The sequence below is a fragment of the Dermacentor variabilis genome, chromosome 1 (genome assembly GCF_050947875.1).
Source record: "Dermacentor variabilis isolate Ectoservices chromosome 1, ASM5094787v1, whole genome shotgun sequence".
In the NCBI taxonomy this organism is placed as follows: Eukaryota; Metazoa; Arthropoda; class Arachnida; order Ixodida; family Ixodidae; genus Dermacentor; species Dermacentor variabilis.
The window spans coordinates 177,754,662-177,781,861 of record NC_134568.1 but is presented as its reverse complement, the minus strand read 5'-3'; the positions used below and the strand labels follow the sequence as shown (position 1 = coordinate 177,781,861).

The 27,200-nt window shown below is 49.9% G+C and overlaps 1 protein-coding gene across 1 annotated transcript in view; it reads right to left on the bottom strand.

Annotated features, from left to right (window-relative positions):
• Positions 1-25,819, bottom strand: part of LOC142588471 (uncharacterized) — a 334,812-nt gene extending 308,993 nt beyond the window's left edge. Inside the window, exon 1 of the mRNA XM_075700246.1 lies at positions 24,919-25,819. Within this exon, the coding sequence (XP_075556361.1) occupies positions 24,919-25,089 (171 nt within the window). The 5' untranslated portion in view covers positions 25,090-25,819. The remainder of the gene's footprint in view (positions 1-24,918) is intronic.
• Positions 25,820-27,200: the final 1,381 nt, after the last annotated feature.

Below are 27,200 nucleotides of genomic sequence, written 5' to 3'. Positions count from 1 at the left end.
TTCTTGTTTACAATGTACTCAGATTCACGTTAACAAAATCTGTAGTTTCTCACGTGACGTAGCTCTTAACTGTCTTAATTACATTAGAACTGTTCGGAAGAGCAGATGTCAGCCAATAGTGATGTTGTACATAACATTGGCGAAGGGAGCCGGCCAATGGCAAAGAGTAGTTACGAACAAAATGCTTTAATTCATCCCTTCTCCCTTCTTTCTTTTTTTTTAATTCTGCGAGCCGCTTCACGATGAAGAACAGCTACACCTTGTGGACACAAAAGTCGGAGACAGCGTACTGGCTTTGCCGCGACAATGACACCACTAAACGCAAAATTATTACCGCCGTGCTAATCCTCGCGGCAGCAGCGCGCGCCGCGCGGGAGCGTGGCGCCAGGACGTGAGGCTATAGAGCCAGGAATGAAGCTTAAGTTATCACCAATGTTCGGTCTTATTCTGATACCCCCCTTGTTGTTATTATTTGTCTGAGTGTGCTCTCATTGCATGTTCTCTGTACTATTTTCCTTCCGCTGCAGAGTCGCTTTATACCTATCCCAATCCATTCATATAAAGCTATTCATATAGTAGACACCGTCGACGAAGTCACCGTCAGAAGTCACTCCAAAATCGACTTCGTCCGTAGGACTGCATCAGATGGGACTGCATGCAGATCGAAGCATGCTGGCCCCTCGCATGCAAATGGCGCCGGGAACCACGCTCTTACCCCGCCTGCCGCCCTCTCCTATAAGTGCTCCAAGAAAGAGAGAAAAAAAACAGGAATAAATGAAAAGCGACCGTTTCATCTCTTTTCAGCAGGGCGCCCCCATTCAAAAGGACTGAGGGGCAAGTAAGGACGGTGAGCTTTTCTGAAAGCACAAGAGCCGCACAGACGTCGGTGTTTGGGCTCGCGCGGGAGGGCAGAACAGGAAGCTGCTCACCACGCAGCTGGGGTCCCACGGCGCGAGCCAGCCATTGAGTGCTGCGTGTGCACTACACTCGTCTGGGCACTCGGACATGTGTGGCCCTTACAGTATGCGTATACAGTCATTCGCGGGGCAAAATGTGGAAAGGAGGCCGAGTACCCTCTGACGCTCCGGCTGAAGCTCAGGGCACGTCCTCCAAGATCAAAGATACCGTGCGTGGTCCTCAACCTCACAGCATCTCGGAGGTCATTCCCGAACCAATAGGAAATGCTCTAGAAGTACAGAATGCGTCGCACTTGAGCCCGGGAGTGCCCGGTGGCGAGGTTCGTGCGTGAGCTTCATCGCTCACATGCGCATGCGCAGTCACTGCGCATTTCCGTGCACAGCGAACGCCGCACTGCCGTGAATTGGCGATGACGTACTTGAGGAAGCGAATGACAGTGCAGATTTTGGTTGCTTATCAGCAGAAACCAAAGCAGGCCCACAGCACGCTGAGAACTTGTTGCGGTAGTCGAAGCATTTCAAGCGGCCGCATCGTAGTAACCAAGCACTGCCGCCTGTGCTGGAGCTGTGCTTGCCATAATCATATACCTTTGGGGCCGAATTCACAAAGCGTTACATTCATAAATGTTCTTTGTCATTGGTAGGCCGCCTTCGCTAAGAGGTCCAGGATCATGATCGGCTGGAATTTGACCTCACGAAGAATTCTAGAGTAAGAGCTTTATGAGACTTCGGGCCCTGGACCATTACTATATAACATATAGGTGTGCCAGCTAACGCTAACCAAACTGTTCAAAGAAAAAGAAAAATACATTTAGAAAACACCGTGCAAGATACAATTTTAAGATCTACGGAGTTCTTCAAACATCCGACAACCTAACACCGTAGGCCTTATAGTTGTATCTTGCACCGCGTTCTTTTAATTTTTTTTTTTTCTTTAACAGCTTGGGGTAACGTTAGCTGGGAGTTACGGTATAAGCCGATTTGGGCCGCCGGCAGCGCCAGCGTTAGAGCCGTTCATGGACAAGAGTTTTTTTATGCGAAAGCATCAAATGGCTCATTGAGCGTGAACGTCGGTGTCTGTAGCAGCGAAACGGCACCTACATTCCCAGTGGCTGCTACGCGTCGAGGGAGCAGAGCGGGCGAAAGGGGAAACCTGCTGCCACGCTGGCGCGCCAGGTGTTGCGTGAGCGGAGAGGGGTCCCTTGGCAGCGTATGCTCGATCTCGCCTGCTTTCTAACTTCACCTCGGTAATCGCTATAAGCAAGTTAATGAATAAAAACCAGAATAAATTCGAAAGCAAAAACGTTGGCGGTAGTGAGTTTCAAACCTACAACCCCACGCTCAGAAACTGAGTCTCTCACCCCCTAGGCTAGACCAGCGCCTCCTAGATAGCAGGCGTGTGCACTCTGCTTTATGACATCATGCTACTTGGACCGAAATATTTGTTGTCAAGCTCGGCGTAACGAAAGCGATGACGTCATAATCTCCGCAGCTTACTAGGGAGCACCCCCATTACATTCTATGACAGTCACTCGGGCAAGGTAGCATAACTTCACGGATCGAAGTGTACCGGCCTTGTGCTATCTAGGAGGGGTTGGTTTGCCAGGCGTCTCAGCGCGCTCGCTTGCCCGCGAGGAGTTCGTAACTCGAAGGGCCGCTCAGCAGCGTTAAAGTGGAAATTAATGTTTTCGCATTCACAATTTATAAGAAGTGCTCAGGTGTCCTCGGATTTTTTCTTCGCCCTGCAGCGATAGTGAAGCAAAGGATAAGGAGGCGGCCTGACGACGACAGATTAATGTCGATGACAACTGTCGTCGTCAGGGTAACGGAACAGACAGACAGACAAAGCAAACCCGCAGTAATGACTGGGTGTTCACGCGCACAAAAAAAAAAAAGCTTTTACGCTAGATTTATTCTTAAGAGCAAATTCCAGCTAATCCTGATGCAGGACATTGTTGCGGCTAGAGTGGCGTTCAGGGCGTGGAATCCACCAAGCCCATCGACTACTACGTCAAGTTGTAGAAAATGAAGGAAAAATGGTTTATTTAGCTTATAGTTACACGGCTCCAGTACGGAAGCCCACTCCATGCAGGAGCAAGTTAAACGTCCAAGTTCACATCAGGACCCTCTGTCCTCACTCTCGAAAAGTCTTGGCTTTTGATACAGTCGTCTTCCCTAGGCGAGTCGACTAGGGAAGACTGTCCAGCAGCATATCACCATCGTCGACTACGTCGCGATACCACGCCCATGCTTGGAATAACCCGCAGTAACTCCGCCTCTGTAGAGACTGGTTTGGAATATGTGGCAAGAAAGCAACCTGCGCCTCTCAAGTCGTCGACGTTGTTCCCCATTTTTTCCCCATTCGCTCAGGCTGCCAGGTAAAGGGCGGGGTGATGGTCTTTCGTGGAACCCTTTCAGTTGGTGTCCACGCGGCGTTCACCTCTGGATAGGCGCTGATGGATAGGTGGTGATTTGACTTGTGTTAAACGTCCAATTAACGCCTTTGTGGTGTTGAGACGTAACAACAAATCATTAGCGAAGGCGGCCAGCCAGTGGCATAGAGCACTTACGTACGAACGGTAAGCTTGGTAAATACGACCCAGGGTCCATATTAAAAAAGAAGTTCTTACGCTAGAACTGTTCGTAAGAGCAGATGTCAGCCAATCGTGATGTCCGACATATATCAGGGAACGCGGCCAGCTAATGGCAAACAGTCCTTACGACCGAAAAGCTTTCGTGAATTCGGACCTAGTTATTTACTCAGGTGAAATGATAGTGCAAGATCGTCCTCCGATAACTGGTGCCTGCGAGTAAAAATAGACGGCTGCCATTACCTCACGTCCAAATATCATAATAGCCCTTACCCGCCGTGGTTGCTCTGTGGCTATGGTGTTGGGCTGCTGAGCACGAGGTCGCGGGATCGAATCCCGGCCACGGCGTCCACATTTCGATGGGGGCGAAAATACCCGTGTACTTAAATTCAGGTGCACGGTAAAGAACCCCAGGTGATCGAAATTTCCGGAGTCCTCCACTACGGTGTGCCTCGTAATCAGAAAGTGGTTTTGGCACGTAAAACCCCGTAATTTAATTTTTCAATAAATCCCTGTCCTTGTGTTTGCAATCATCTTCTCGCTTCATATACCCACGACCGGTACACGTTATACACAAGGAAAACTTCACATGTGCCCACCCGGCGTGCTTCGCTCGTGAATGAACAATGAGTGCGACTTTCAGCGCAGGCGCAGTATGCCTACAGTGGATATTTCTTTTTTTCTTTACCCTCATTTGCAGGAGGTTTTCTTAGGCGTTGTGCGAATGCCTCGCGGGGCCAGCTAATTGAGAAAGTTTTTCGTTTACAAGCAACCATCCTGGTTGTTGGTCGGTTATAGCGTGCGCAGACCGGAAGCACTTCGAGCCCTTCTCCCCACTTTGAGGCGACGGCTATTTCGGACGCTGGCCCGTCGCCGTGGCAGCGAGCCAGCCTGGTGAGGAGACGGACCGTTCGGCTTCGGCCAACGCGCGTTCAGCCGCCGCTTCAGCCCCCGCCGCCCTCAACAGGGACACATCGGCAATGAAACACACTAGGAGAAAAAAAAAATGGGTCACTGCGTCGGCTGCTTCTGAAAGGGTGCAAGATGGAAATTTGGGCTAGATTCATAAAGCTATTTCTCGTTCGTAAGAACGAACTGCCTGGTGTCCGCCTTCGCTATCACCACCATCGCTACTCAAGTTGGCCCGCACGTGCCCATATACGAATCGCAAGAGGGGCTGGCTGCTTCTGAGCTCACAGCATTATATCGATTTGGCATATCGTGTTCGCCTTCTTCATTGCGTTCGTCTCATATTCTTCTCCTTTGAGCAAGTTTTACGAATTATCGGTGCGCACGTAAACAGTTTTGTGAACCAGAGAACAAATGTTTGTCATTGGTCGGCGCCTTCCCTCATCACGTTCAATATCAGGACTTCTCAGCTATAGTTCTTACAAACTGTTCTTACGCATTAAATAATTAGCACATTTTAACCTGAATTCGCTAAGCTGTATACATTCCACAAAACGGTTTCTAAGAACAGGCGTCGTGGCCAGTCATGACGAGTGAAACAACAGTGAAGACGCCTATACCAGTGGATAAGCAGTGCTTAGAGTACAATTATACTATCTCTTATGGGTGAAACCAATAGCGAAATAATGAAAGAAAGCAAATTTAGTCATACACGCACAATAAAAAGACGCGGGTTGCCGCGTCGTCTGGTATAAGATATTCCAGGCAGTTATCTGGGCGGACGAATTTGTGACTGCTAATAAGGCGATATTCTGGACGCGCGTATACCATGCCACATAAGCGGGTCTCGAGCGATGCATATGAGATACGCACAGCATACATATTCCGCCTATATCCTCAAAACGAACATATAAAATCGCGATGGTCCAGTCCAAAAGGTAAGCACTAAATTGCTGTAGCACGAATACGCACGCAAGAAAAAGAAACTTTAAAATAAAAATAATATTTCACCATAAAAGTGCCTGAAGGCGACAAAGGGACACCTGCAGGCACTTTCTCTAAATTCGTCCCTCGTCACTCCAGATCGAACCGGACGTGCAACTTACCAGCGGGCTCTGTGGCATCCGTATCATAGCCAAGTGAAGACTTTCTGCCGCCTCAGCAGCGCACAGCCCTGCAAATGCTCGCGCTGCCCGCGGAATAATGTCGAGCAACCGACGCTGAGGAGGCTCTGTCCTTGTGCCGCAGCGCTTTCTTTTTTTTTTTTCAATAAAACTACAGAAGGTTCCGAGCACCTACACTGGATAGCAATACACTTGCTTGCAGGCGAAATATGCAGTCGTATACAGCAGCAGAGAACAGGACAGCCACAGGTCGCAGAATGGCTTCAATAGGCGTCCCAAGGGGCACACCACAAAGGCTCTTCCCGAGCGGGAGAAAGGCGAGCTCGCACCACCTTAAAACGCAAGGGCAAAGGTGTTCTCGGCGCAAAATCGCTGCAAGGAAGTGTTTCGCGGTGCCATGTTCCCTAGGGTGACATTAAGGACGCTATTAAGCAGAGAGCGAGCAGAAGGCAACCTTTGGAGCTACGCGGAGAGTTCTGACGAGGACGTGGTGGGTCTCCCGCAGCACTATACTTCAAGACGGCAGCAGCGTCTCCACCCTTTGGGACGCAACACAGAGCGACGGGAGACGAGGAACTGAGCCTGACCAGACAAGAGACTGGCCGCCACCCAAGGGCGCACACACGGCGGCGGAAGAAGCTGCGCGCTCCTCTGTTCAGTGCCCTTAGCAGACAAGCGGCGACCGCGGCTGAATAAAGAAGAACAGCGGCGTCTTGGGGCGACCGCATCCACAGCGCACGCACGGGCCAGTCGGCGCGCCACAGGCGGAGCTCGACTGCGTCGTAAGCCTCGAGACGCATTTAGCAAGCAGCGCGCTGGCTTACCGCCCGTGCGCCACTCCTGGGATCAAGGTCCGCGCGCTGCCGACATGCTGCGAAACAAGAGCACGCCTCGTCCAGCTCTCGTGATGCGCGGGTTCAAAGCGCCGACGCCAACCCGGAGATATGAGGTGCCGTGGTGGGAGCCCCTCTCTTTTTACGGACGAAATATAGAATTGACGATTAAAAATGGGAGGGGGGAGCAGCAATACTGAGTGCAAGACCCGGCAAAAAGAGAAAGAAAGTTGACAGACGCGAAAGCGAACTTCAAGCACAAGATAACGGTGCACTGAGGCGTGAGGTCTGGCCATTAAAATATGAAAAATGGCACGCTAATATATATATATATATATATATATATATATATATATATATATATATATATATATATATATATATATATATATCCAGTGCGGCTCAAATACGCGTAAAGATATATGCTCCAAAATTCAGTCTCACTCTATCGTTCTCCACACTGTATAGGTACAGCTAGTTTACATGCTATAAAGTCTGAAAGTCAGCAGGACTCATGTGTTTCTCAATGCACAAAAATTACCATACACACCCATTCGTATATGCTGCAGGCCGCTACAACAGGAAAGAAGGACGACGGTACATGCCAGGGTAGGAATTGCGAATGATGGTTGGAAGAGAATAAAAATTTGCCTTGTCCGCACGGTGTATGACAGCAGTATAAATTCTAAATTACATCGATAGTGAAAGACTTGGATATATATTATACTATATTCTTTTGCCAGTACACCTGTGGGTCACTGTAGTACCAGCTATTTCGCTCTGTTACTGGCTTCCCTGCTTTACACAAGAACGTGTGTCTGTATATATATATATATATATATATATATATATATATATATATATATATATATATATATATATATATATATATATATATAAGGGGAGAGACAGAGGGAGAGAGGAGGAGGTTGCCAGTAACGGAAAAGGAAAGCAGCGCTCAGCACTCTATATATAGCAATCATGTCGTGCGAGCAATCCGTTGTGCCACAGCAATCGATGCTCCGAGTTACGAGTTTCAGTGTGTCGGCGAAAGCACTAAATTCGTGGGAATATAAGGAGTAGTTTTTCCGCAGACAAATTACCGCTGTTTAGGCAGACAGCATAATTTGGCCAGATCACTATAACGGAGATGCTCACAGCATTCACGTTCGGACCTGCTTCGATACTCACTGCGAGATTGATCGGCATGATAAACGCGGACAGCGGGAAGCCTTTCACTCGTTTTCAGTCAGAGATGTTGACGCAGTATTTGGATCCGGCCTTGCTCCTAAAGTGACGGCAAGTGCACGTTCACGGAGTCGTCGCTCGGGCAGTCTTGAACCTTCTAAATAATGGATTGTGGCGTTGAATCTTCACGTTCCAACCTAACATGTAGGCCGAGAAACATTGGTCCCTGCGATCAATCCAACCGTCCGCACAGATAACAAAAAACGCGACGGCTATCGCCTGCTGCAGCTCTTGTTCCGGCGTCTACGGTGACCTCGTAAGTGCAGCACCGTCTTCATACTTTTCTTGTCGACGGACTTGCGGGTTGGTTCTCCGGTTTAAGAAGCCCCTGCGCCCTTGCGACTACGCCTCCACTGGGCTCTCATGCACGGCTGCAGAGGTCCGTACAGCGCGCACTGAGCCGAAGGCGGTTGGCGTCCGCGGCGCTTGTCGGCGGGCGGTGTCCCGGACGACACGTACTGCGGCGGCCCACGTGGTGCTCTGGTACTACGCGCGGGATATCGAGCCGCGGCCGGTGGGGAGGAGGGGGCAGAACGCCGGGGCCCAGCTGCTGCGGGTTGCACTTATGTGTGTGGGAGTTCCGTGTAGCCGGACGAGGCCGGCGCGGCGATCGATGACAAAGAAGCGCGCGCTTCTCTTGTCCAGCCTAGGGCACAGATTCAATGGCAGCCCCCTGCGAGCGCTACAGGACGCCTACGTACGCGTGTAACACCCCCCTGCCACGCCCATATGCAGAGCGCCCCTGGAGGGCGAGTGTGACCGCCGCTGCCGGTCGGATTAGGAAAGGAGACAGTTGCCCTTGCATTATATATACACATAACGGTAGTGAACGGGGCCGTGAATGCTATAGAGTGCAGAAGGCGAAAATCGCCGAATTTTTCTAGAAACACGAAAGAGCGACCGTTTTTCTTGAGGGACGCGCGCTCGCTCTTTGCAGATACACGGCGTTGTTACGTAAGACGAACACGGGCACTACCAATGCGAGAGGCCTCATTCCGACGACTGCCCAACGCCCTTCCCTGCCGCGAATGCGTGAGTTAGCTATTGATTAATATTTATTTTCTTATAGAATATCCCGTCACGATATATGCCGCGTACAATAAATGCACAACTGTATCAAATGCAGTGCAACCTATATGTCGACCCATATACAGATGTATAGATAGCACGTTATACGTTCCATCCGGAATGTAATTTTTTAAGCAAAATGCGGCAGGGTTGATCATCGGTATGCGTTTGCGTCCCTGGCTGCGAGTCTTCGTCATGAGCTACTTATGGTATGAGCGGCCTCAAAGCGAGGAAAGTCTTGAGAACCAAGTTGGACGTCGTGTTGCTAACATGCGCTGCACGCGGATACATCTCCGAAAGCATCGTAAACTATAGGCACGGACCCCGCAAGTGTATACACAGCCGCGGGCATGCACATAACGGGGCTTGCCGCTCTCCGCTGTTATACGACCCCATAACATGGTCCGACCGCCGCTCGAACATGACCGCATGCGTCCTCCCGTGCACGAGGCTAAGATGCTGCATAATTACAAGTGCGCGCAGAAAGAAGAAACAAACGAAAGCGCAAGTAACAGGAGCTCGAGCACTACAGTTTAGTGAAAAGCGCAAAGGGTCAATGAAGTCCAAGAACTTGCGGAAAGGCATCAGCATACATGGGCTGATGATTTCTAAGCTTTGTAGCATTTTTAAACGTCACCAGATGCAGATAACTGTTGCGATTCGCCTGCGACACGTGGTTTTGCCGGCGCGACTGCGGCGGGGCGGCAGACATTTTTGGCCCGATCGTCGTCGCCGCAACGCTCATCGCCAGGTGTTTCCAGGCGCGACTGCGGCGATGCGACCGCATAGGGATCATCCTCGCATTCCAGTCATTGTGCCCGAAACAGGCGATGCCAAAGCAGGGACCATCCTCTCATTCCAGTCATTGTGCCCGAAACAGGCGATGCCAAAGCAGGGACCATCCTCTCATTCCAGTCATTGTGCCCGAAACAGGCGATGCCAAAGCAGGGACCATCCTCTCATTACAGTCATTGTGCCCGACCGGCAGCGCTACAACAGGGTGCTACGAGATCGTGCTCGACAGGGTGCTACGAGATCGTGCTCGTCATGGTGCTACGGCATCGCTACGACAGTGTGCGTCACCATTAGCCCATTGTACATTCACGTGCTCGTCTTTTGAGGGGTTCCTTCTTGCCCTCAACTGCGAGAGTATAAAAACAGCTGCCCCCGGACGCAAAAGGGAGGGCTCCGATTTCTTCTGTTGAGTGAAGTGCTCTCCCGTCTCTCTACTTCGGTCAACCTGACCGCCAACTCTTTGCGATGTTAAAATAAACAAGTTGTTTTGTTGTTACCAGTCGACTCATGCTTTGCCGGGACCTTCGGATGCTTCCAGTTGTACCCCAGGCCGCCAGGCCAACGCTACCCTTGGGGCTTGCGACCCAGGTACAACCACGGGCGTCAGCGCCGAGTTCCCAACAGATCGTACCAGCGGTGCGATCAAAACATCTGGTTGGCAGCGGTGAGATCGCCTCCGACTTCAAATAACTGTCTGCCAGCGGTGAGATCGCGACAACGGAGGCCAGCAGCGAAGAGATGCAGTTGACTGTATGCTGAGCAGCTCAACAACGATCCGGGAGCAGTGCAACGAGCCCTGTGTGATGACTGGTTGCCTGCAGCGGAACGACTGCGCTGGACTCTTGGCTGCGAGGTTTGGTGAGTGCGGGACTTTCTTCTTCTGAGCTTTGCCAGGCTTTTGTTAGTGTCAGAAACAGAGCTGGTAATTGTGGTTGTCGTTGCTGCCGGGTTAGTTTGCGGCAAGACAATAGTAAGCAGTAGAGAAAGCAGCATTCAGAGCAGCCATGGATTTGAAGTCGTTGCGCAAACCGAAATTGTTGGAGCTTGCAAGAGAGTTGGGTCTGGATGTCTCGGACAAACTCAGAAAACCAGAACTGCTAAAGGCTATTCTTGAGTTAGAGGCTGAGGATGACGAGCTGTCGGAATGCCTTGAGACTATTGAGGAGAGGTCAAAAAGACAGGAGCGCGAACTTAAAGAACTCAGCTCAGTTGAGATAGTTAATGCACTACTGTCCATATTTGCGCGAGTTGGTTTCCCTGCGGAAATCCAATCAGATCAGGGCACAGTGTTTACTAGCGCTTTGACGACAACTTTTCTCGAAAGGTGTGGGGTAAAGCTGTTACACAGCTCAGTGTACCACCCACAGTCGAATTCCGTTGAGAAGCTCCACTCCGTCATGAAGCGCGTGTTGAGAGCGTTGTGTTTTGAACATCGAACTGACTGGGAGCTGTGTCTGCCTGGGGTGATGTTTGCTTTAAGGACCGCGCCGCATGCAGCTACGGGGTTTTCGCCAGCTGAACTGGTGTACGGTCGCTCGCTTCGGTCTCCGCTTCGCATGCTTCGAGAATCGTGGGAAGGTAGGGGCGACGACCCAGTCGTGGTGGAGTACGTGCTTAAGCTCCTCGAACGCTTAAGAAGGGCACAGGAGTTGTCAGGTGAAGCAATGACAAAGGCCCAGCAGAGGGCCAAGGTTTATTATGATCGGACAGCCAGGGCCCGTCGTTTTGAGGTTGGCGATGAGGTCATGATATTGCGCACATCGCTAAACAACAAACTAGACGTGCAGTGGGAGGGCCCAGCGCGAATTGTTCAGAAACTGTCGGACGTTAACTACGTGGTAAGTCTGCCAGGAAAGCGGAAAGCACAGCAAGTTTACCACTGTAATCTGCTCAAACCTTATAGACAAAGGGAAGCAGTGGTGTGCATGATGGTAAACGTTCCTGAAGAGCTTCCGGTCGAGCTTCCGGGACTAGGCTCAGTGACGAACAGGGAAGACACCGGTCAAGTCATTAGTGACCTTATCAGTAAAGCACCGCTGTCGCCCGAGCAGAAAACCGAACTACACCAGCTATTACAAGAGTTTCAAGGTCTGTTCTCTGAGAGGCCTGGTAGGACTTCTGTACTTACTCATGATATAGAACTTACCTCCCCAGAGCCAGTACGATCCAAGGCGTATCGGGTGTCACCCCGCCAGAGCGATATTATGGAGGCTGAGGTAAAGAAAATGCTACAGCTCGGTGTTATTGAGGCAGGTGAGAGTGATTATACCTCCCCTTTGATTTTAGTTGAGGTACCGGGCAAGGAACCTCGTCCTTGCGTCGACTACCGCAGGCTTAATTCCATCACTAAGGATCAAATTTATCCGATCCCTAACATCGAGGAGCGCCTTGAGAAAGTTAGTAGCGCTCAGTTTATTTCCACCCTAGATCTTGTCAGGGGTTATTGGCAGGTTCCACTTACAGAAGAGGCTAGTAGGTATGCGGCGTTCATTTCACCAATGGGAACATTCCGTCCTAAAGTGTTGAGTTTTGGTTTGAAGAACGCGCCATACTGTTTTTCAAGCCTCATGGATAAAGTGTTGCGGGGACAGCAAGAATTCGCTTTACCGTATCTAGACGACGTAGCGATATTCTCCGCATCCTGGTCTGAGCATATGACACACTTGCGGGCAGTGCTAACCCGCCTGCGCGAAGCGGGCTTGACAGTCAAGGCTCCTAAGTGCCAGTTAGCACAGGCCGAGGTTGTCTACCTCGGTCACGTGATTGGTCAGGGTCGTCGCCGCCCCTCTGAAATAAAGGTGGCCGCTGTGCGAGACTTTCCGCAACCGCGCACCAAGACCGATATTCGGTCGTTCTTGGGTGTCGCCGGCTACTATCAGAGGTACATCCCTAGGTACTCTGATATCGCGGCTCCCCTGACGGATGCTCTAAGAAAAACAGAGCCTCAAACAGTCGTCTGGGACGAGACAAAGGAAAGAGCTTTTAGCGCCCTAAAGAGTGCCCTAACAAGCCAGCCTGTGCTACGATCGCCAGACTATACAAAAGGGTTCATTGTTCAGTGCGATGCTAGTGAGCGAGGCATGGGCGTTGTACTGTGCCAACGGGAAAATGGAGAAGTAGAACACCCCGTCCTGTATGCTAGTCGTAAGCTGACCAGTCGTGAGCAGGCGTATAGCGCCACCGAGAAAGAGTGTGCGTGTCTCGTGTGGGCCGTTCAGAAATTGTCATGCTATCTAGCCGGCTCGAGGTTTATCATTGAGACGGATCACTGCCCTCTCCAATGGCTGCAGACCATCTCTCCCAAAAATGGCCGCCTCCTGCGCTGGAGCCTCGCTTTACAACAATATTCCTTTGAGGTGCGTTACAAAAAGGGGAGTCTCAACGGTAACGCCGATGGCTTAAGTCGAAGCCCCTAACGTAGGAATCAGCCTCAAAATTGTTTGTTACTGATGTTTTTCTTCCTGAGGCAGGATTTTTTTTAACATATTGCTTTTGTTTAGTGTTTCAAAGTGATGATATGCTTTCTAGTGCAATTTTTCAATTTGTGGACGCGTTCTGAGTGATGCTAGACTACTGTAAGGAACTAGGCAGTGGTATAAAAAGGGGAAAGAGCCTGGCAGGGCTTAGTGAGGGTTGTGCCGTGCTTGCTGACTGAGCGGTTGAGTTTCAGCGTAGTTCTAACGCTTGCCGGGAACGAGAACAAAAATGTGAACTCTCCCGAAGTCACTTTGCAGTGTCCCGTGCGAACCTGAACGAGAGAACGAGGCCTTCTCTGTGCGCTGCGCTCAAGAAACGTCGAGGGACGCCCGACTTCGGTTATGTGCATCATCGAGCGACATCCCTCCGGACAGCGGATGCAGTCCCCTGTCCATCGGGATCTCCTTCCCCCGGCGGGGCGGTCTGTTGCGATTCGCCTGCGACACGTGGTTTTGCCGGCGCGACTGCGGCGGGGCGGCAGACATTTTTGGCCCGATCGTCGTCGCCGCAACGCTCATCGCCAGGTGTTTCCAGGCGCGACTGCGGCGATGCGACCGCATAGGGATCATCCTCGCATTCCAGTCATTGTGCCCGAAACAGGCGATGCCAAAGCAGGGACCATCCTCTCATTCCAGTCATTGTGCCCGAAACAGGCGATGCCAAAGCAGGGACCATCCTCTCATTCCAGTCATTGTGCCCGAAACAGGCGATGCCAAAGCAGGGACCATCCTCTCATTACAGTCATTGTGCCCGACCGGCAGCGCTACAACAGGGTGCTACGAGATCGTGCTCGACAGGGTGCTACGAGATCGTGCTCGTCATGGTGCTACGGCATCGCTACGACAGTGTGCGTCACCATTAGCCCATTGTACATTCACGTGCTCGTCTTTTGAGGGGTTCCTTCTTGCCCTCAACTGCGAGAGTATAAAAACAGCTGCCCCCGGACGCAAAAGGGAGGGCTCCGATTTCTTCTGTTGAGTGAAGTGCTCTCCCGTCTCTCTACTTCGGTCAACCTGACCGCCAACTCTTTGCGATGTTAAAATAAACAAGTTGTTTTGTTGTTACCAGTCGACTCATGCTTTGCCGGGACCTTCGGATGCTTCCAGTTGTACCCCAGGCCGCCAGGCCAACGCTACCCTTGGGGCTTGCGACCCAGGTACAACCACGGGCGTCAGCGCCGAGTTCCCAACAGATCGTACCAGCGGTGCGATCAAAACATAACATAATTCTAGTCCTAGCGGTGGGTTATGCAGAGAGGCGGACACCACTTGCACAATAAATCGAAAAAAAAATTCTACTAATAAAAATATCACAAATTAACTTCTTAATGGATTACTTTACGGTACGTATTGCAACTTACGAATTGTAGCCGATTTTTTTGCAGGGCGCATCCACTTGGATTGAATTTCCAGAACGACATCAGTTCGGAGATATGGGCCATCGAACTCGCCGTAAAATAGGCACTCTTGTTCGATCTAATATTTTAAAACGTTATTTTATGCATCGAAGCACAAAAGTAACTGCAACGCCCATGCATTTCGTCCCACATTTTGGGAAATAATATCTCGAAAATGGTCACATCCTAGATATTCATTTCAAGTGGATAAGTAACGTCTTGCAAACTCACCGGCTACAATTAGTAAATTGTAATATGTGCCGTAAGATAATTAAGAAGTTAGTTATTGAAAATTTGTTAATTAGTTGAATATGTGTTTTGATTTCTCGTGTTAGTAATGTGCGAGTGTTCTAATAATCCAGTTCGACGGCGAGAATTATGTCAACTGCCCCATGCGATATATAAAAATTCCGGAAACCTTAAATATCCTGGTGTAGCATATCGGCACTGTCACTCACTAGCGCTGCACACGTTTAAGAAAAAAAAAAAAGAAACGCGAATACATTTATTTTATTTTTCTTTAATCTTTATTTATTTATTATTTTATTATTTTAATCTTTAATTTTATTTTTCGACAGTTTTATGAAAAGAGATAGAAAGAAAGAACCATACAGGAAACACAATAAGGGAAAGGGAGCCCTCTCTGCATGCGCGCCTCTTTCTTGAGCTTGTCGTTTAGTGGGCTGCTTGTTCCTCAGCATTACTTTGCGAATTTCTTGCATCCGCGTGGTGGTCCGAGTAGTGTCAATAATATGCGCTTGCGTCAGACGTGGTGCCCCTACGGTGGCGATCGCCGTTAAAGCTATAAAAATGCAGTTATACACGCCTCTATACTGTATACGCATGTCTATAAATGCATAACCATAATTGTAAGCTGTAACCTGGCGACCGTCATTTTAAATGCAATAAATTTGCTGCATCCGCCGAAGATACAATGAAGTTTCACTATCTTTAGAAGTGGCAAGTTACTATAGAGGCTTTTGTTCCCTCCAAGCACCACATACATCCGTGTCACAGGTGTAAGCCACTGCAGCACTACAAACGCCATTAGACGCAAGAAACAAGCGAACTCGCCGTATCTGTGCCGAACAAAGCGAAACGTGTTTCTTTTGTTGGCTACAAAAAGAACGATCCTTCTGCACGGGCACTGTCAAGAAACAAGCGACGATATTCTCAGTTAAGACGGCGGAACGTTGCGAAACGGTATGGTAAGAGTGTTCCTTTCCTCCATTTGTAAAAGGCCGGGGGCCGTATTGTCGATTGATCACGCTCGGAGACATTATTTTCAATACGCACTAGATTGGCTAAACCCAGCGGAAATGGGTTCAGAAGGATGGAAAATCGGGCAAGTTGTTAGAGGTTCATGGTTGCAACAGCGCGATTATATACACTGGACTGAGGGAAAAAAAAAGAAAACGGGGGGTTGTAGTCAGCGCCATGTGGTGTAACCTTCTTTTCTTAGTCCTTGTTTTAAGTCGCGTTGTTGCAGCCATCAGCGGAAGTGGAAGCAACGAATGAAGTGTCACACATCCTGTCAGCGCTCTTTTTACGCTGCATAGTTACATTACGCTCATTGCACTGGCAGGATGCGGCTCACTCGGGAAGCATTGCCAAACAGTACAACCTTCCTGATCACGAGCATTCTACGTAGGCACACCTTCGAGTAAACTTATTGTCTCTGCAAGTTTTCGGTGAAGGCACTCGCGACATCTTGACTGAACAGAGGTACGGGCAGTTTGGTGAGAACTAAAGATCGAGCGCCAACAAGAGCCGATATCCGAGAGCGATTCATGTAGGGACAAAGCTCAAGAAAACAGGGATAACGACTGGTTCTATAATGTTCTAATTGGGGATGTATGAATATTCGAAACTTCAGAATAACGAATAGAATATTATCCTATTCGATTCGGTCTTCCAATCGAACAGGTACTATTCGTAAATGAATACGTTTTGAATATTTTTCGATTTCAAATCACCAACTGTGCGTGATCAAGCATAAAATTGGAGCAAAGAGTACGACAAATTTAATTCGGGCGGCCTTAATATATAGACATAAAATACGAAAAGTTACGTCGATAAGTACCCTATTTCGCTCCGGGAGACAGACTCTTACTGGTAAGCCGCCATCACCAATCGCACTCACCAACGAGTCCTGAGCACGCAAATAAATTGCTTATGTGCTTCTCATGCTCCAGTTGTGCTTTCAATGAACAACGATTCATAACGTGCAACGCAATGACAGAAACTTGCAAGCGTTATGAATATATTAGTGCATAACGATCATTTTACATTAATGGTGAGATATACTGTTCACTACTCATAAATTATTCCATTCGAATCGCTTCTGGTACTGTTCGATTCGTATTCGATTCGGTCTCAGAAATTACTGTTCGGACGCCCCTAGTTCCCAGGCGAGACGCCCACGTGGGAGACTCCGGATTAGTTTTGACCATTTTAAGATGCACCCAAGGCGGGGTGCACGAGCGTTTTTGCCTTCTGCCCGCCTCCGGATGCGGCCGCAGCAGCCGGCAACTCGAACCCGCGACCTCGTGCTCCATAGCTGAACGCCATGTAGCCACAGAGCCATCGTGGCATAGCGCAAACAGAGAAGCAAATGTACGAAAGAACAGGACACGTCGCTTCTCATAAATGCGGACATATTTCTTTCTCTTGGTTTAATATCTTTTTTTCTCTTACTGCGGCTACTTGTTATAAGCTTGTTACGAATTCAAAGACATTGGGTGCACCAAAATAAAATGACATTCGAGTTTCCAGAAGCTTCATGTCTGTCCTGAAACTGAACTGAAGAACTGTTTGAACTGTAGAGTCCGGAATTGCTTACAAACTGGGAATGCGATACACATAAATTGTTTCATCGGAGTTCCTGTAACTCCCAGCGACATAATTTTAACAAATGCATCGGTATAGCTAAGCAATCAGCAAGTTGTTGTTGCTGTTCTTGTGCTCTAAAGTGCATATCTTGGAAACTCCTACTAACTCCTTAGCCAATGCCTCGGTATGGGTATTGTACCATAGGCATTCAAAGCAAAGTAACACACACAAGGGCCATCTAAATTTTCTGAAGCTCACCGGTTAATCTTTCTTTCGAGAATTCTGCTTTGCGGCTTCAGCGACGGGAACATTTACATGACTATTTGTGATGTTCTCCGGGGCAATACACCTGCCATGCTATATTCACGGAAGCCTCAGTTGCTTAATACTCCTCACAATTCTTCAAATTTCTTGAAATTCTTAAAAAGCTGCAACGCTAATTTTTTTTAGCCTCACTTGCAACTATGCGCCCTTTTCCATTATTATTCAAGCTCATGTTTCGATTGATAAGCTGAATTATTTTTTGTCATAAAATCTTTGTTAAAAGCGCTTGGTTTTTGGCCAGTCACTCGCGTATAGGGGGTGATGTACCATTGCTTGGGAACAGGAGCAAAAAATTCAACGGGTCCCGGAGCCTATAGAGCAACGTCGCATTTTCAGAAATCCTACAGACCGGCTCTTAAACGCAAAAGGATTGCGAATTGGGCGAGTGGGAAGACATTTTTCTTGATTAGCGCACAGAAATTGCCTTGCGTCGTGGCCTACTTTCCAATGTAGAATAGAAAAAAAAAAGAAACAATTACTAAAAGACTATTTAAACATTTATATTTCTGATTTAGTTAGTTGGTTAGTTAATGCAATTATTGGCTCCTAATGATTATTTCCTCCAACCCTACCCCCCCCACGTACACCGCTGGATATCGTGAGCGCCACAGGCAAGGCCGCCCTACATCCCACAAGGTTGCGAAGTTTCGGCGAGACGGACAAAGCACGTGTACCTAGCGGCTTACTGCCGGCGCTCCGTCACGAAATTATCGATGAGCCTGGTGGCGCCTGCGCCCCGCGTCACTTTGTGCGCCGCCGCCCACGGAGGTCACGGTCAACTGGCGCGGCGTGACCAGCAGAGAAGCCGCCAGCGCCGCTACAGGTGCACTGCGGAAGCGCCGCCACATTGGTGCGCAGTGTGCGAAAAGGGGGCGGGCGCCCCATGTGGATTACAGCAGCACTGAGATCAACGCGATGACACATACGGTGATCAACTTCTTGCACTAAGGAACACACGCAATAAATTACTTTGACTCGATATTTTCAGAAAAAGTCTCAGTCATGTCATTTTTCTTTCTTTCTTTGTTTTCACGAGCACTTTTTTTCCAGCTCCGCTCGCAAGGGAGAAAAAAAAAAATAAGACGAAGAAGGAGGGAACGTGAACGTTTGGGAAAGAGAAAGCTTCCGCGTGACTAAACCGAGCCGCAGTTCCTGTTGCTGCGCCACTGACACCACTACTGAGCGCGAATGAATTACATTTTTAATACTTATTAAGTCCGAAATGAAAGGTTATTTCAAAATGACTTCTTTCCGACTTTACTTGCAACGTGAAGCCGAACTACGTGCAACGCCACCTAATAGTGTATTAAATAATGTAATTAGTAACATGAGGTAATACATTAAATTAAAATATTTCTTTTTCTTTCCTGTGTGCGTTAATTGGCTCGAGTACTCGACACGAGGTGATGCGAGGAATTATCGGCGCCTTTCGTCCTGTATGATGGAGGGCGTCGCGCTCAAAGAACCGTGGGCGAAGGTGAACAGCGGAAGTGTATGGGCGACTATGCAATACATAGGCAATACTTTCGTTATCCACTTAACGTGCCAACACACACACACACACACACACACACACACACACACACACACACACACATATATACATATATATATATATATATATATATATATATATATATATATATATATATATATATATATATATATATATATATATATATATATATATATATATATATATATATATATATATATATATATATATATATATATATTCCAACACCGACAACGTTACGGCCGCCCTGGCTATGCAATCGCCACCAACACACAATGCCTGACACCTGTTAGACATATCTCACACAGCATAAAGCTCCTGTCTCGGCCATTCCGATCGGCAAGCGGTTTCCGGTACTCTTATTATACATTGCTGCGCCGAACGTCTCAGACAAGTTTTACGTGTACCACAGTTCAATATTGCCCACCTATTTCCATATTTTCACGCAATCGTTGCGAAATTTGAACCTTTAAGTACCGACAACACTCAACCATGAGGCCGCAGCCATGGCCTCGTGGCTGAATGTCCGCCTCGGCTGCGGGAGGACGTGGGTTCGAAACCACGCTGCCGCCCACCGGTTATGCAAATGGACACAGGCGACCCCAGCCCGACACTATGCCTTCTTTAGGGCTGAGTCGTCCTGCGGAAGGAGCCAACGCCATGCAAATAGCGTAGAACCAGGTGGGCACAACAAAGCCCTGGAAATGTCGATGTTCAACCAACTAGCTCACATTAGCACTCTTAGGTCTGCTCGACAAGCACTAAATGTGTGATCGACTGTTGGAGTCTCGAAAAGAGAAAGCAGCCAGAAAAAAATGTGGCCTATCTATTACCCTCGATAACGTTTTCTTCATCTGCCCCATGACATATTCGGCAAACCATGCTGTGAGTGAGCGAAGTTTCATTTCAATCGTCGCGGGATGCTGAGGAGGCTCGAAAAAGTGCCCTTTAGTGGTTATACAACGTGTTCTCTTTGAGCGCCGAGTATTTCGCTGTTTCGGTAAGCAGGCGTGTATATGAAGAACCGAGACAATTAAATCAGTGCAGCGCTGTCAGACTAAAAATCGGGAGAAACAGTGTCGGGAGCATATTAAGAATGAGACTGTAGCGGCGCAAGCACAAATGCCTCCTGCAAACACAAATGCCGCCAAGAAGCCACGCCGACGCCTACAAATCTTTTAATAAGCTATTTTTCAGTCTGCCTATTCAGTCGTAGCGACTTGCCGACTCTGAAGATAGTCGCATCAGGGGAGGGGGAGGACTAAAAGGAGCGGCCGTCCGGGTGATCCAGTACACAATAGACCAAGTGCATTAACTCCAGAATTAGATTTGCCAGTGGCTGACAGATAAACCGAGGCAATTACTCTGCCCAGCCAGTCAGGTAGGGCATATATAGATTATCCTTTCGGGGATAGAGCATGCGAGCCGGGCTCACCTGGCGTAACAGCAAAGCAACAGCGCGCGCGCTCTGCCGGTCGGAGATGCGCGAATCGTGCACACAGCAGCAGACAAGGCACACGAGCGCCACTACACATTCAGCCCGCTACAGAGCCACACACAGGTGCTGGAGGCCGTGCGGTTACCCAGAATGACTCGGAGGCCAGGGGCGAAGGCTGGCGGCGTGGGCGTAGGCTCCGCCACAGGGCCCGGAGCCCCCATCGGGGCTTGGCCTTCGCTTTGGCCGGAGTCACAGCCAGGTTTCCGGTGTCCAGCGCACGCTGCCTGGGGGCCGCCAGCTAAGCGGCGCCCGCGTGCGCTGCTCCTCGCCGCCGCGGTCTGAGCGGCGTCGACACAGCTGCGGCAGCGCGCGCGCTCTCCATGTATGCGACTGGGAAACTTCGAGGTCGCTCGGCCTGCTGCAGCTGTTGCGTCAGTGACAACGAGTCGACGATGCTTGCATCGCGGCTACAACAAATAGCAGCGGTGTACATGTGCGGTTCCAACACGTTGCGGATGCCGATGCAATGTCTGCAGGCGCGCGAAACAAAATCGGCCGCCATTGTGGACCACACACATCGCGTCTACTCCCGAATGACGCGTGGTGGACGCTGCGATGCACAAACGACTGCGAAGGCTGGCTCGAAACGCCTTGCCTCTCCCAATGTTTATCTGCAGCCAGCCTTAAGGATAATAGAGGAGCGGGTGAACGAAAGAGAGAGAGAGAGCACGCGCTTCGCTGAAGCGAATGATGAGGAACAGAACAAGGAACGGCTTATTACGACTGGACGCAGAGTTTAAAGCCTCTATAGAGAAACTTTCTGTAGGCACCTTGCAATAACAATCTCCAGCATAGGGAGCAACGAGGACTACATATGTTCGGTATATAACATGGGTTGATATATCCAGTTGTCCAGCTTGCTGCCAGCTGGAAAGGTCGAGTTGGTCAACAAACAAATTTCCCTTTGGTCTGCGCCGGCCATTCCTCCTGATTTTTCTGGACAGCCTCGAGGTCAAGGGGCCTCCAAATAAAGAGGAATGTCCATGTGTGCCGACATTGGGCCTGTTGTTCATTTTGCTATACACACACACACACACACACACACACACACATATATATATATATATATATATATATATATATATATATATATATATATATATATATATGCGTGAGTGTGTGTGTTAGAGTCTGTCAGCTGTCGCAGACTGCAATGTCTACGGAAGATAATTACATCTGACTTCGCAACCCCTAGTCAATGACTGCGCCAAGCAAACTTATATTTAAAAAAATTAAATCAAACGTTTCCACCTTTTGCAGCGACTGCTGTTTCGTCTCGCTGCCAAAACATGCGAAACAATGCAATCATTGAGATCTGCGCAAGCCAAGGAACAGGACCGTAGGTAACCACAGAAAACTGGCATGGTCACTCATTGTTTCGAGGCACGGTAAATGCTGGGCCGGCCTCGCTGTCCCCCCGCTGCGGTGCAGGCACGCTCAGCATCCATAGTCCCAACAATGGCCACGAGTGCTGGGATACTTCCTCCCCTTTGAGTGACCGCGCCCAGTGTTAGCGAGCGTGGCCAGAAGACTCAGTGAAGTGTGCGCATGCCGCGACGAGCGTGTCGCCGTTGACGCTTCTTCGCCATGTTTGATCGGAAAAGAGAAAAGGCGTTCGCGACTCATCAGACTCATCAGCTTAATGCGGTTGCCCAACAGATGAGCGGCGGGTCGGCAGGCAACCGGCAAAAAGCGCTTGCGAAAAACCGACCGCCCAAGCATGACTGGCGCCGGCATACAGTGCCGAGTAATTGCCTAACTGCCTCCGCCAGCTTGACACCGCTTTCAATGCACGCCACAGCTTGCCAGACCGGATGTACGCCCGGCGTAGTGCACGAAGCACGTGGGCGCGCCCCGGTGTATCGTCCTGATTTTGTATGGAAAGCGCCGCACATGTCCTCGACGGGGACCCGGCGTTTCCGTGCATTTTTCCCTGCCGTATTTCGGTTACTGGACATTATCATTTTCGCACGAAACTAGTACGGTCGAAAGAAAATTTCTGTGAGTCTGTGCAGCAGAAAGAAAACGCTAGTGTATTGAAAATTTGGTTCAGCAATGAAGGAGTGCGTTCTCGTTAAAGTTACAACTGGCACCAAGAAACACTATACTCGGGTGAGAATCAACCACAGTTATCGCTTTGTTGATTGCACAGCGAATTTGACAGTGACTGCCGACCACAAAAGTTTTCGGAGGACGGAAGTGGCGAAGAAAAGTTGAACTGCCTCGTGATTTCTCCACTCTCGGCCAACATGGTTACGCGGCTGAGTCCGTACGTCTACCTCATGGTTAGAAATGTGGTAGACGTGCGGAGCCTACCGTCTACAGAAAGCATCCACCGAACTTTTCGATTCACGATAGATGCAGGGGCTGCACCGCATTTTTTTTTCCCCTGCCATCTGATTCCATCATCGGAAAACTCTTGCAGTTGCATATACGTAGCTGGGCAATGTCGATGAACAAAGGTGGCAGCTGTGTCACAAAGGGCGTTGGGTACAAGGGGGGAGACAAGGCGGACTTTCTCCTCCATTGGCTGCAAGACGCTGAACGAGACACGCCCTGCCGTTGAAGTAATTACACTGGCCGCATCAAAGCCCAGCGAAGCGCGCGCTCTTTTCGTCACTCGCAGCAGGCTTTCCGCAGAGCAAAACACGAGTGAACTGCACCCGTTCCGACAGGCGCAGATCGTGTATGAAAAAAATGTACATACACATAACGAAAGAGCACGCGAGCGCCACTGGCTTTCCCTGCGCCGATGATGCTCTATAAAGGCGGAAGCCGCCGGGGCGTGGCACTCTGCGAGTGTCTGGACGGGAAGAGCGTCCTTGTAGCGACCTTGGCCGCACTTTGCGGGAAATCGCGAGACGCAGCACCATGCATGCGGTGGGCGCCGGACCGTGACCGCATCGTTTTCAGGCCTGTTCCGCGTGAGGAGGGTGAACAGCTGCTGCTGCATCCATAAAGTCCGCCATTCAGGAAACGGCCCCGCGCGCTCTCCTGCCGCGCTGCGGCGCCCGCGGTGCTGAAAGCAGCTGTAGGTGCTGTGCCGCGACGCTGCGTATTGCAATCGAGGCACCGGCTGCGCTCAGCCCGGCTGCAGCAACGTCAAGGTTCACGGGAAGCTCCGTTCCGGCGTTTGCGCCTCTGCGTCCGCTAAACAAGAGCGTTCGGCGCTATAAGCGGCGTGATGTTGATCACAATGATATCGCTCAGCGGCGCTTCGTTTCTTTCTGCAAAATGTACACAAAAGGAGGCGTCAGCAGCATGCCTGGATCGTACAGACTGCATTTTGTGTCACCAAAATCATCCCAGCGCACAGCGGAATCTCGGGGCTGGCAGTAGCCGAAATCGAGATGTTGTTTCTGCGCGTAACAAATTCCTAACCGGCCATCACAGTGATTCGGCAGCGCATGGGTGTTGGCCAGTCACGACGAGTTCACGCAAAAAAAAAAAAAAAAAAAAAAGCGCCCATATTCGCAAAGCAGTTCGTACGCTAGAGCAGTTCGTAAGAAAAGACGCCTGCAAATTATGATTGCGAATCTATTATTAGCGAAGGCGGTCAGTCAATGGCGAACAGTGTTATGAACGAAAACTTTAGCGAATTTCAGCTATGTGTGTGCAGCCGACGCCTGTTGCAGCTCTCCCCTAGATGCACGGTTTGAGTGAGACCTCGCATACATTGTGTGCTCGTGAAGTTTACATAACGTCGTTTATAGCCATAGTTGTGGATTTGAACGCCTGGACGGTACACTTGACCTGCATCGAAAGATTTCGCGTTTCGGTTTGCATGAACGGTAACAATGTTCACCTGTCAGAAGAAACACGTGGATACGCAAATTCGTGATGCACGCTTGATTTTCACGCTGTCCGACTTTTGCCTTCAATAAAGGTGCTGTTTTCCTGACATGAGAAACATCGATTGCTAGCTTCGATTATCCATTTCTCCTTCTTTTTCACTTTTTCTGCGCTGTGTATACTCGGCTTTCACTTCGTTCGTATGACCTACACAGAAATCGAAGAAGCGAAGAAAGCGATGATTTGTTTTTGCGCGCTGCCGCTTTCTTAGAAAAGCAAGCTTAGGTGTTGAAAAACGCGGTGCATAGTAACAAAATGCGATATAGTCAAACCAAGAAAGAACGAGCACCTTGATAAATGAGGCTATTTTTACTCTGCTTTTCTGCACTAAGATAAAATGTCGCGTCGAAATCAGTATGCATGAGACTGCAAAGGCAAGTCTAAGTTTACAGAGGAAATAATCAATACGTCTAAATAATATGGCTGATTGTTTCTTTTGTCGCATAGTATATATAGCAGGTCGCAGGTCGAAGCGTGCTCTGACTGTGTGTAACATTAGAGGCGGCAGAACACCGTCGATCCAAACAGCAGCGCTTACCGCAGAGGGCATCATCTGGCTCAGTATGGAGTGGTACAGCAGGAGTGCCAGCCAGCGGAGGAACAAGTAGAGCGACGGGTCACACTGGTCGCCGTGCGATGCGAGCAGCCGAATGAGGCAGCCGATCCAAGTTTCGCGGGTCGGGCGAATCGCCGGCTCCCCGGGGCCCATTCAATGAGAGCAGTGCCGACACAGCCGTTCCATCGCCTCTCGTTTATGCACGCCGCACGGGCAAGGTGTGTGAGGATACTTTGGTAGACAGGTATGGAACGCACGCAACAGCCCAACTTGGTCAACCACTCGGCGCTTGCACTTGACCGCCCTCGGTATCGGGCGCGTACCGTAGAGCAGTCGGCTATGCGGCGAGCCTCCGCCGGCTAGCAGCGAAGCAAAATACCGCGATCAGTGCACCCGGCGGTGTCGTAGCAGAAAGCGTAAAAATCGCACCGCGCCTAACCTGTTATGCAGATTCCATTCAGCTAACCGCACAGCCTTCTTTCTTTGTTTTTCTCGACTTCCACCACGTCGCCGCTGTACAAACTCGGAGTCGCTCTTACTTGTTTGCAGTCCTTCAGAGGGAGCACGTTCTTCGGCAACGGCGCGAATGATAAGCGTCGATGTTACGTTGCACCGTGACGACGGAGGGCGAAGAGTCGAGAGCTCTCCGCCGAGGCACAGATATGCTCGTAATTGGGTCAGAGCAAAACGGCGTGCGGTGTGCGGAGACGCTGTGGTTAAGGGCCCCGTTAGTCGGGGAACGGTGCCCTCATCCCGATGAGGTGCGACCGCCGGAGGAGGCTCCCACCGGGCGCGGTCAGTGACATGCGGGCGCCGATCACGCCGGCACAGCGGCACTTGTGACGGGGGGGAACGGCGTCCCGTCGACGCCTGCACAGCTGCGGTGACGAGTCAAGGCAGCTCCTTGTGCGCTCGTCGCGACGACTTGGAGGGATCGTTGACTATTGTCTCCCTGGCTGCCCTTGACAGACGTCTGACAGCCGCTAGGGACGCGCATCTGAGCAGGCTGCGACGATAATTGTTTTTTCGATGAAGAAGATGGCTACAAACAGAAGCACACGCGCGTGTAGTCAAAACAGACATATCGCCTCACTGCCTTCCTGCGATGCTGCCACTGAACAGAGTTGACCAAGCGTGCAAGGAAGCGTGGCCGCGCTGCTCCGCCTGCGCGCGGCACGTATACGAACATCGGCCGGAGCTACCCGTGCACGCAAACAGGATAGTTGCGCTAACACACTCTGGCACCCCGAGTCGCGTGCGCCAACTCTGTCTGCGTAAGGCATTCTCAGGCGCCTGGCGCTGCAATATATCCCCTGCAAGCAATCGGCCGGTCTTTCAAGCACGTTCGCAAGCGACTTGCAAGTATGACCAGTACGTGCGGGAATAACAGTACGCAAGCGCGCGCGCGCGCGCACACACACACACACACACACACACACACACACACACACACACACACACACACACACACACACACACACACATATATATATATATATATATATATATATATATATATATATATATATATATATATATATATATATATATATATATAGCACAACCACTCCTGATCACTTAATAGGTATATGCTATAACATGAATTGCACCGCATTAGTCCTTTTTTCTGGTCTCTCCACTATGACCCAGTCTTCGAAAGTGAAGCGAGAGCAAATAGTAGGAGACGTGCGGAGTAGAGGAGGCGTCCCCGGCCGGGACCTACCTGCCAAAGGGACTTGGGCCTGCTGGGGGCCCGGGGCGCCGTAGAGACGCCCGCGTCGTCGGTCTTCTCGACGGCCATCGCTACTCGCACAGGCACTCGGTTCCGATGGTGCAGCGGCCGCCCGCAGAGCACCGGCTAAACCTGCCAAGCGGGCCGCGCGCTTCGTTTTTCAGTGCTTTCGATAACGCTACGCTTCGGCACATGATATAGGCGTCACACGTTTCATTTTCCTGTTTCTCTCTCTTCGACGGGCTTTCTGGAATTGTTCTCTGAACTTGCCTATCCACAGTCAGTCGTATGTGCATAGATATCCCTCCTAACCTCTTCTTCCCCTTATCGTATCGAACAACAGCAAATGCCATTGCGACGATATTCCTATTCCTCCTCTGTTTTAAGCTGCTTTGTCAATTAATTGCTATGAAAGAGTGCCTCGTAATGAACTACAAATAAAAAAGAAATGTGTACACTAGAACCAACGATGTAGCAGTTCTATTTCGGTAGAAAATAACCACTGTCCTTGCATAAAAAACTTCCACAGTGG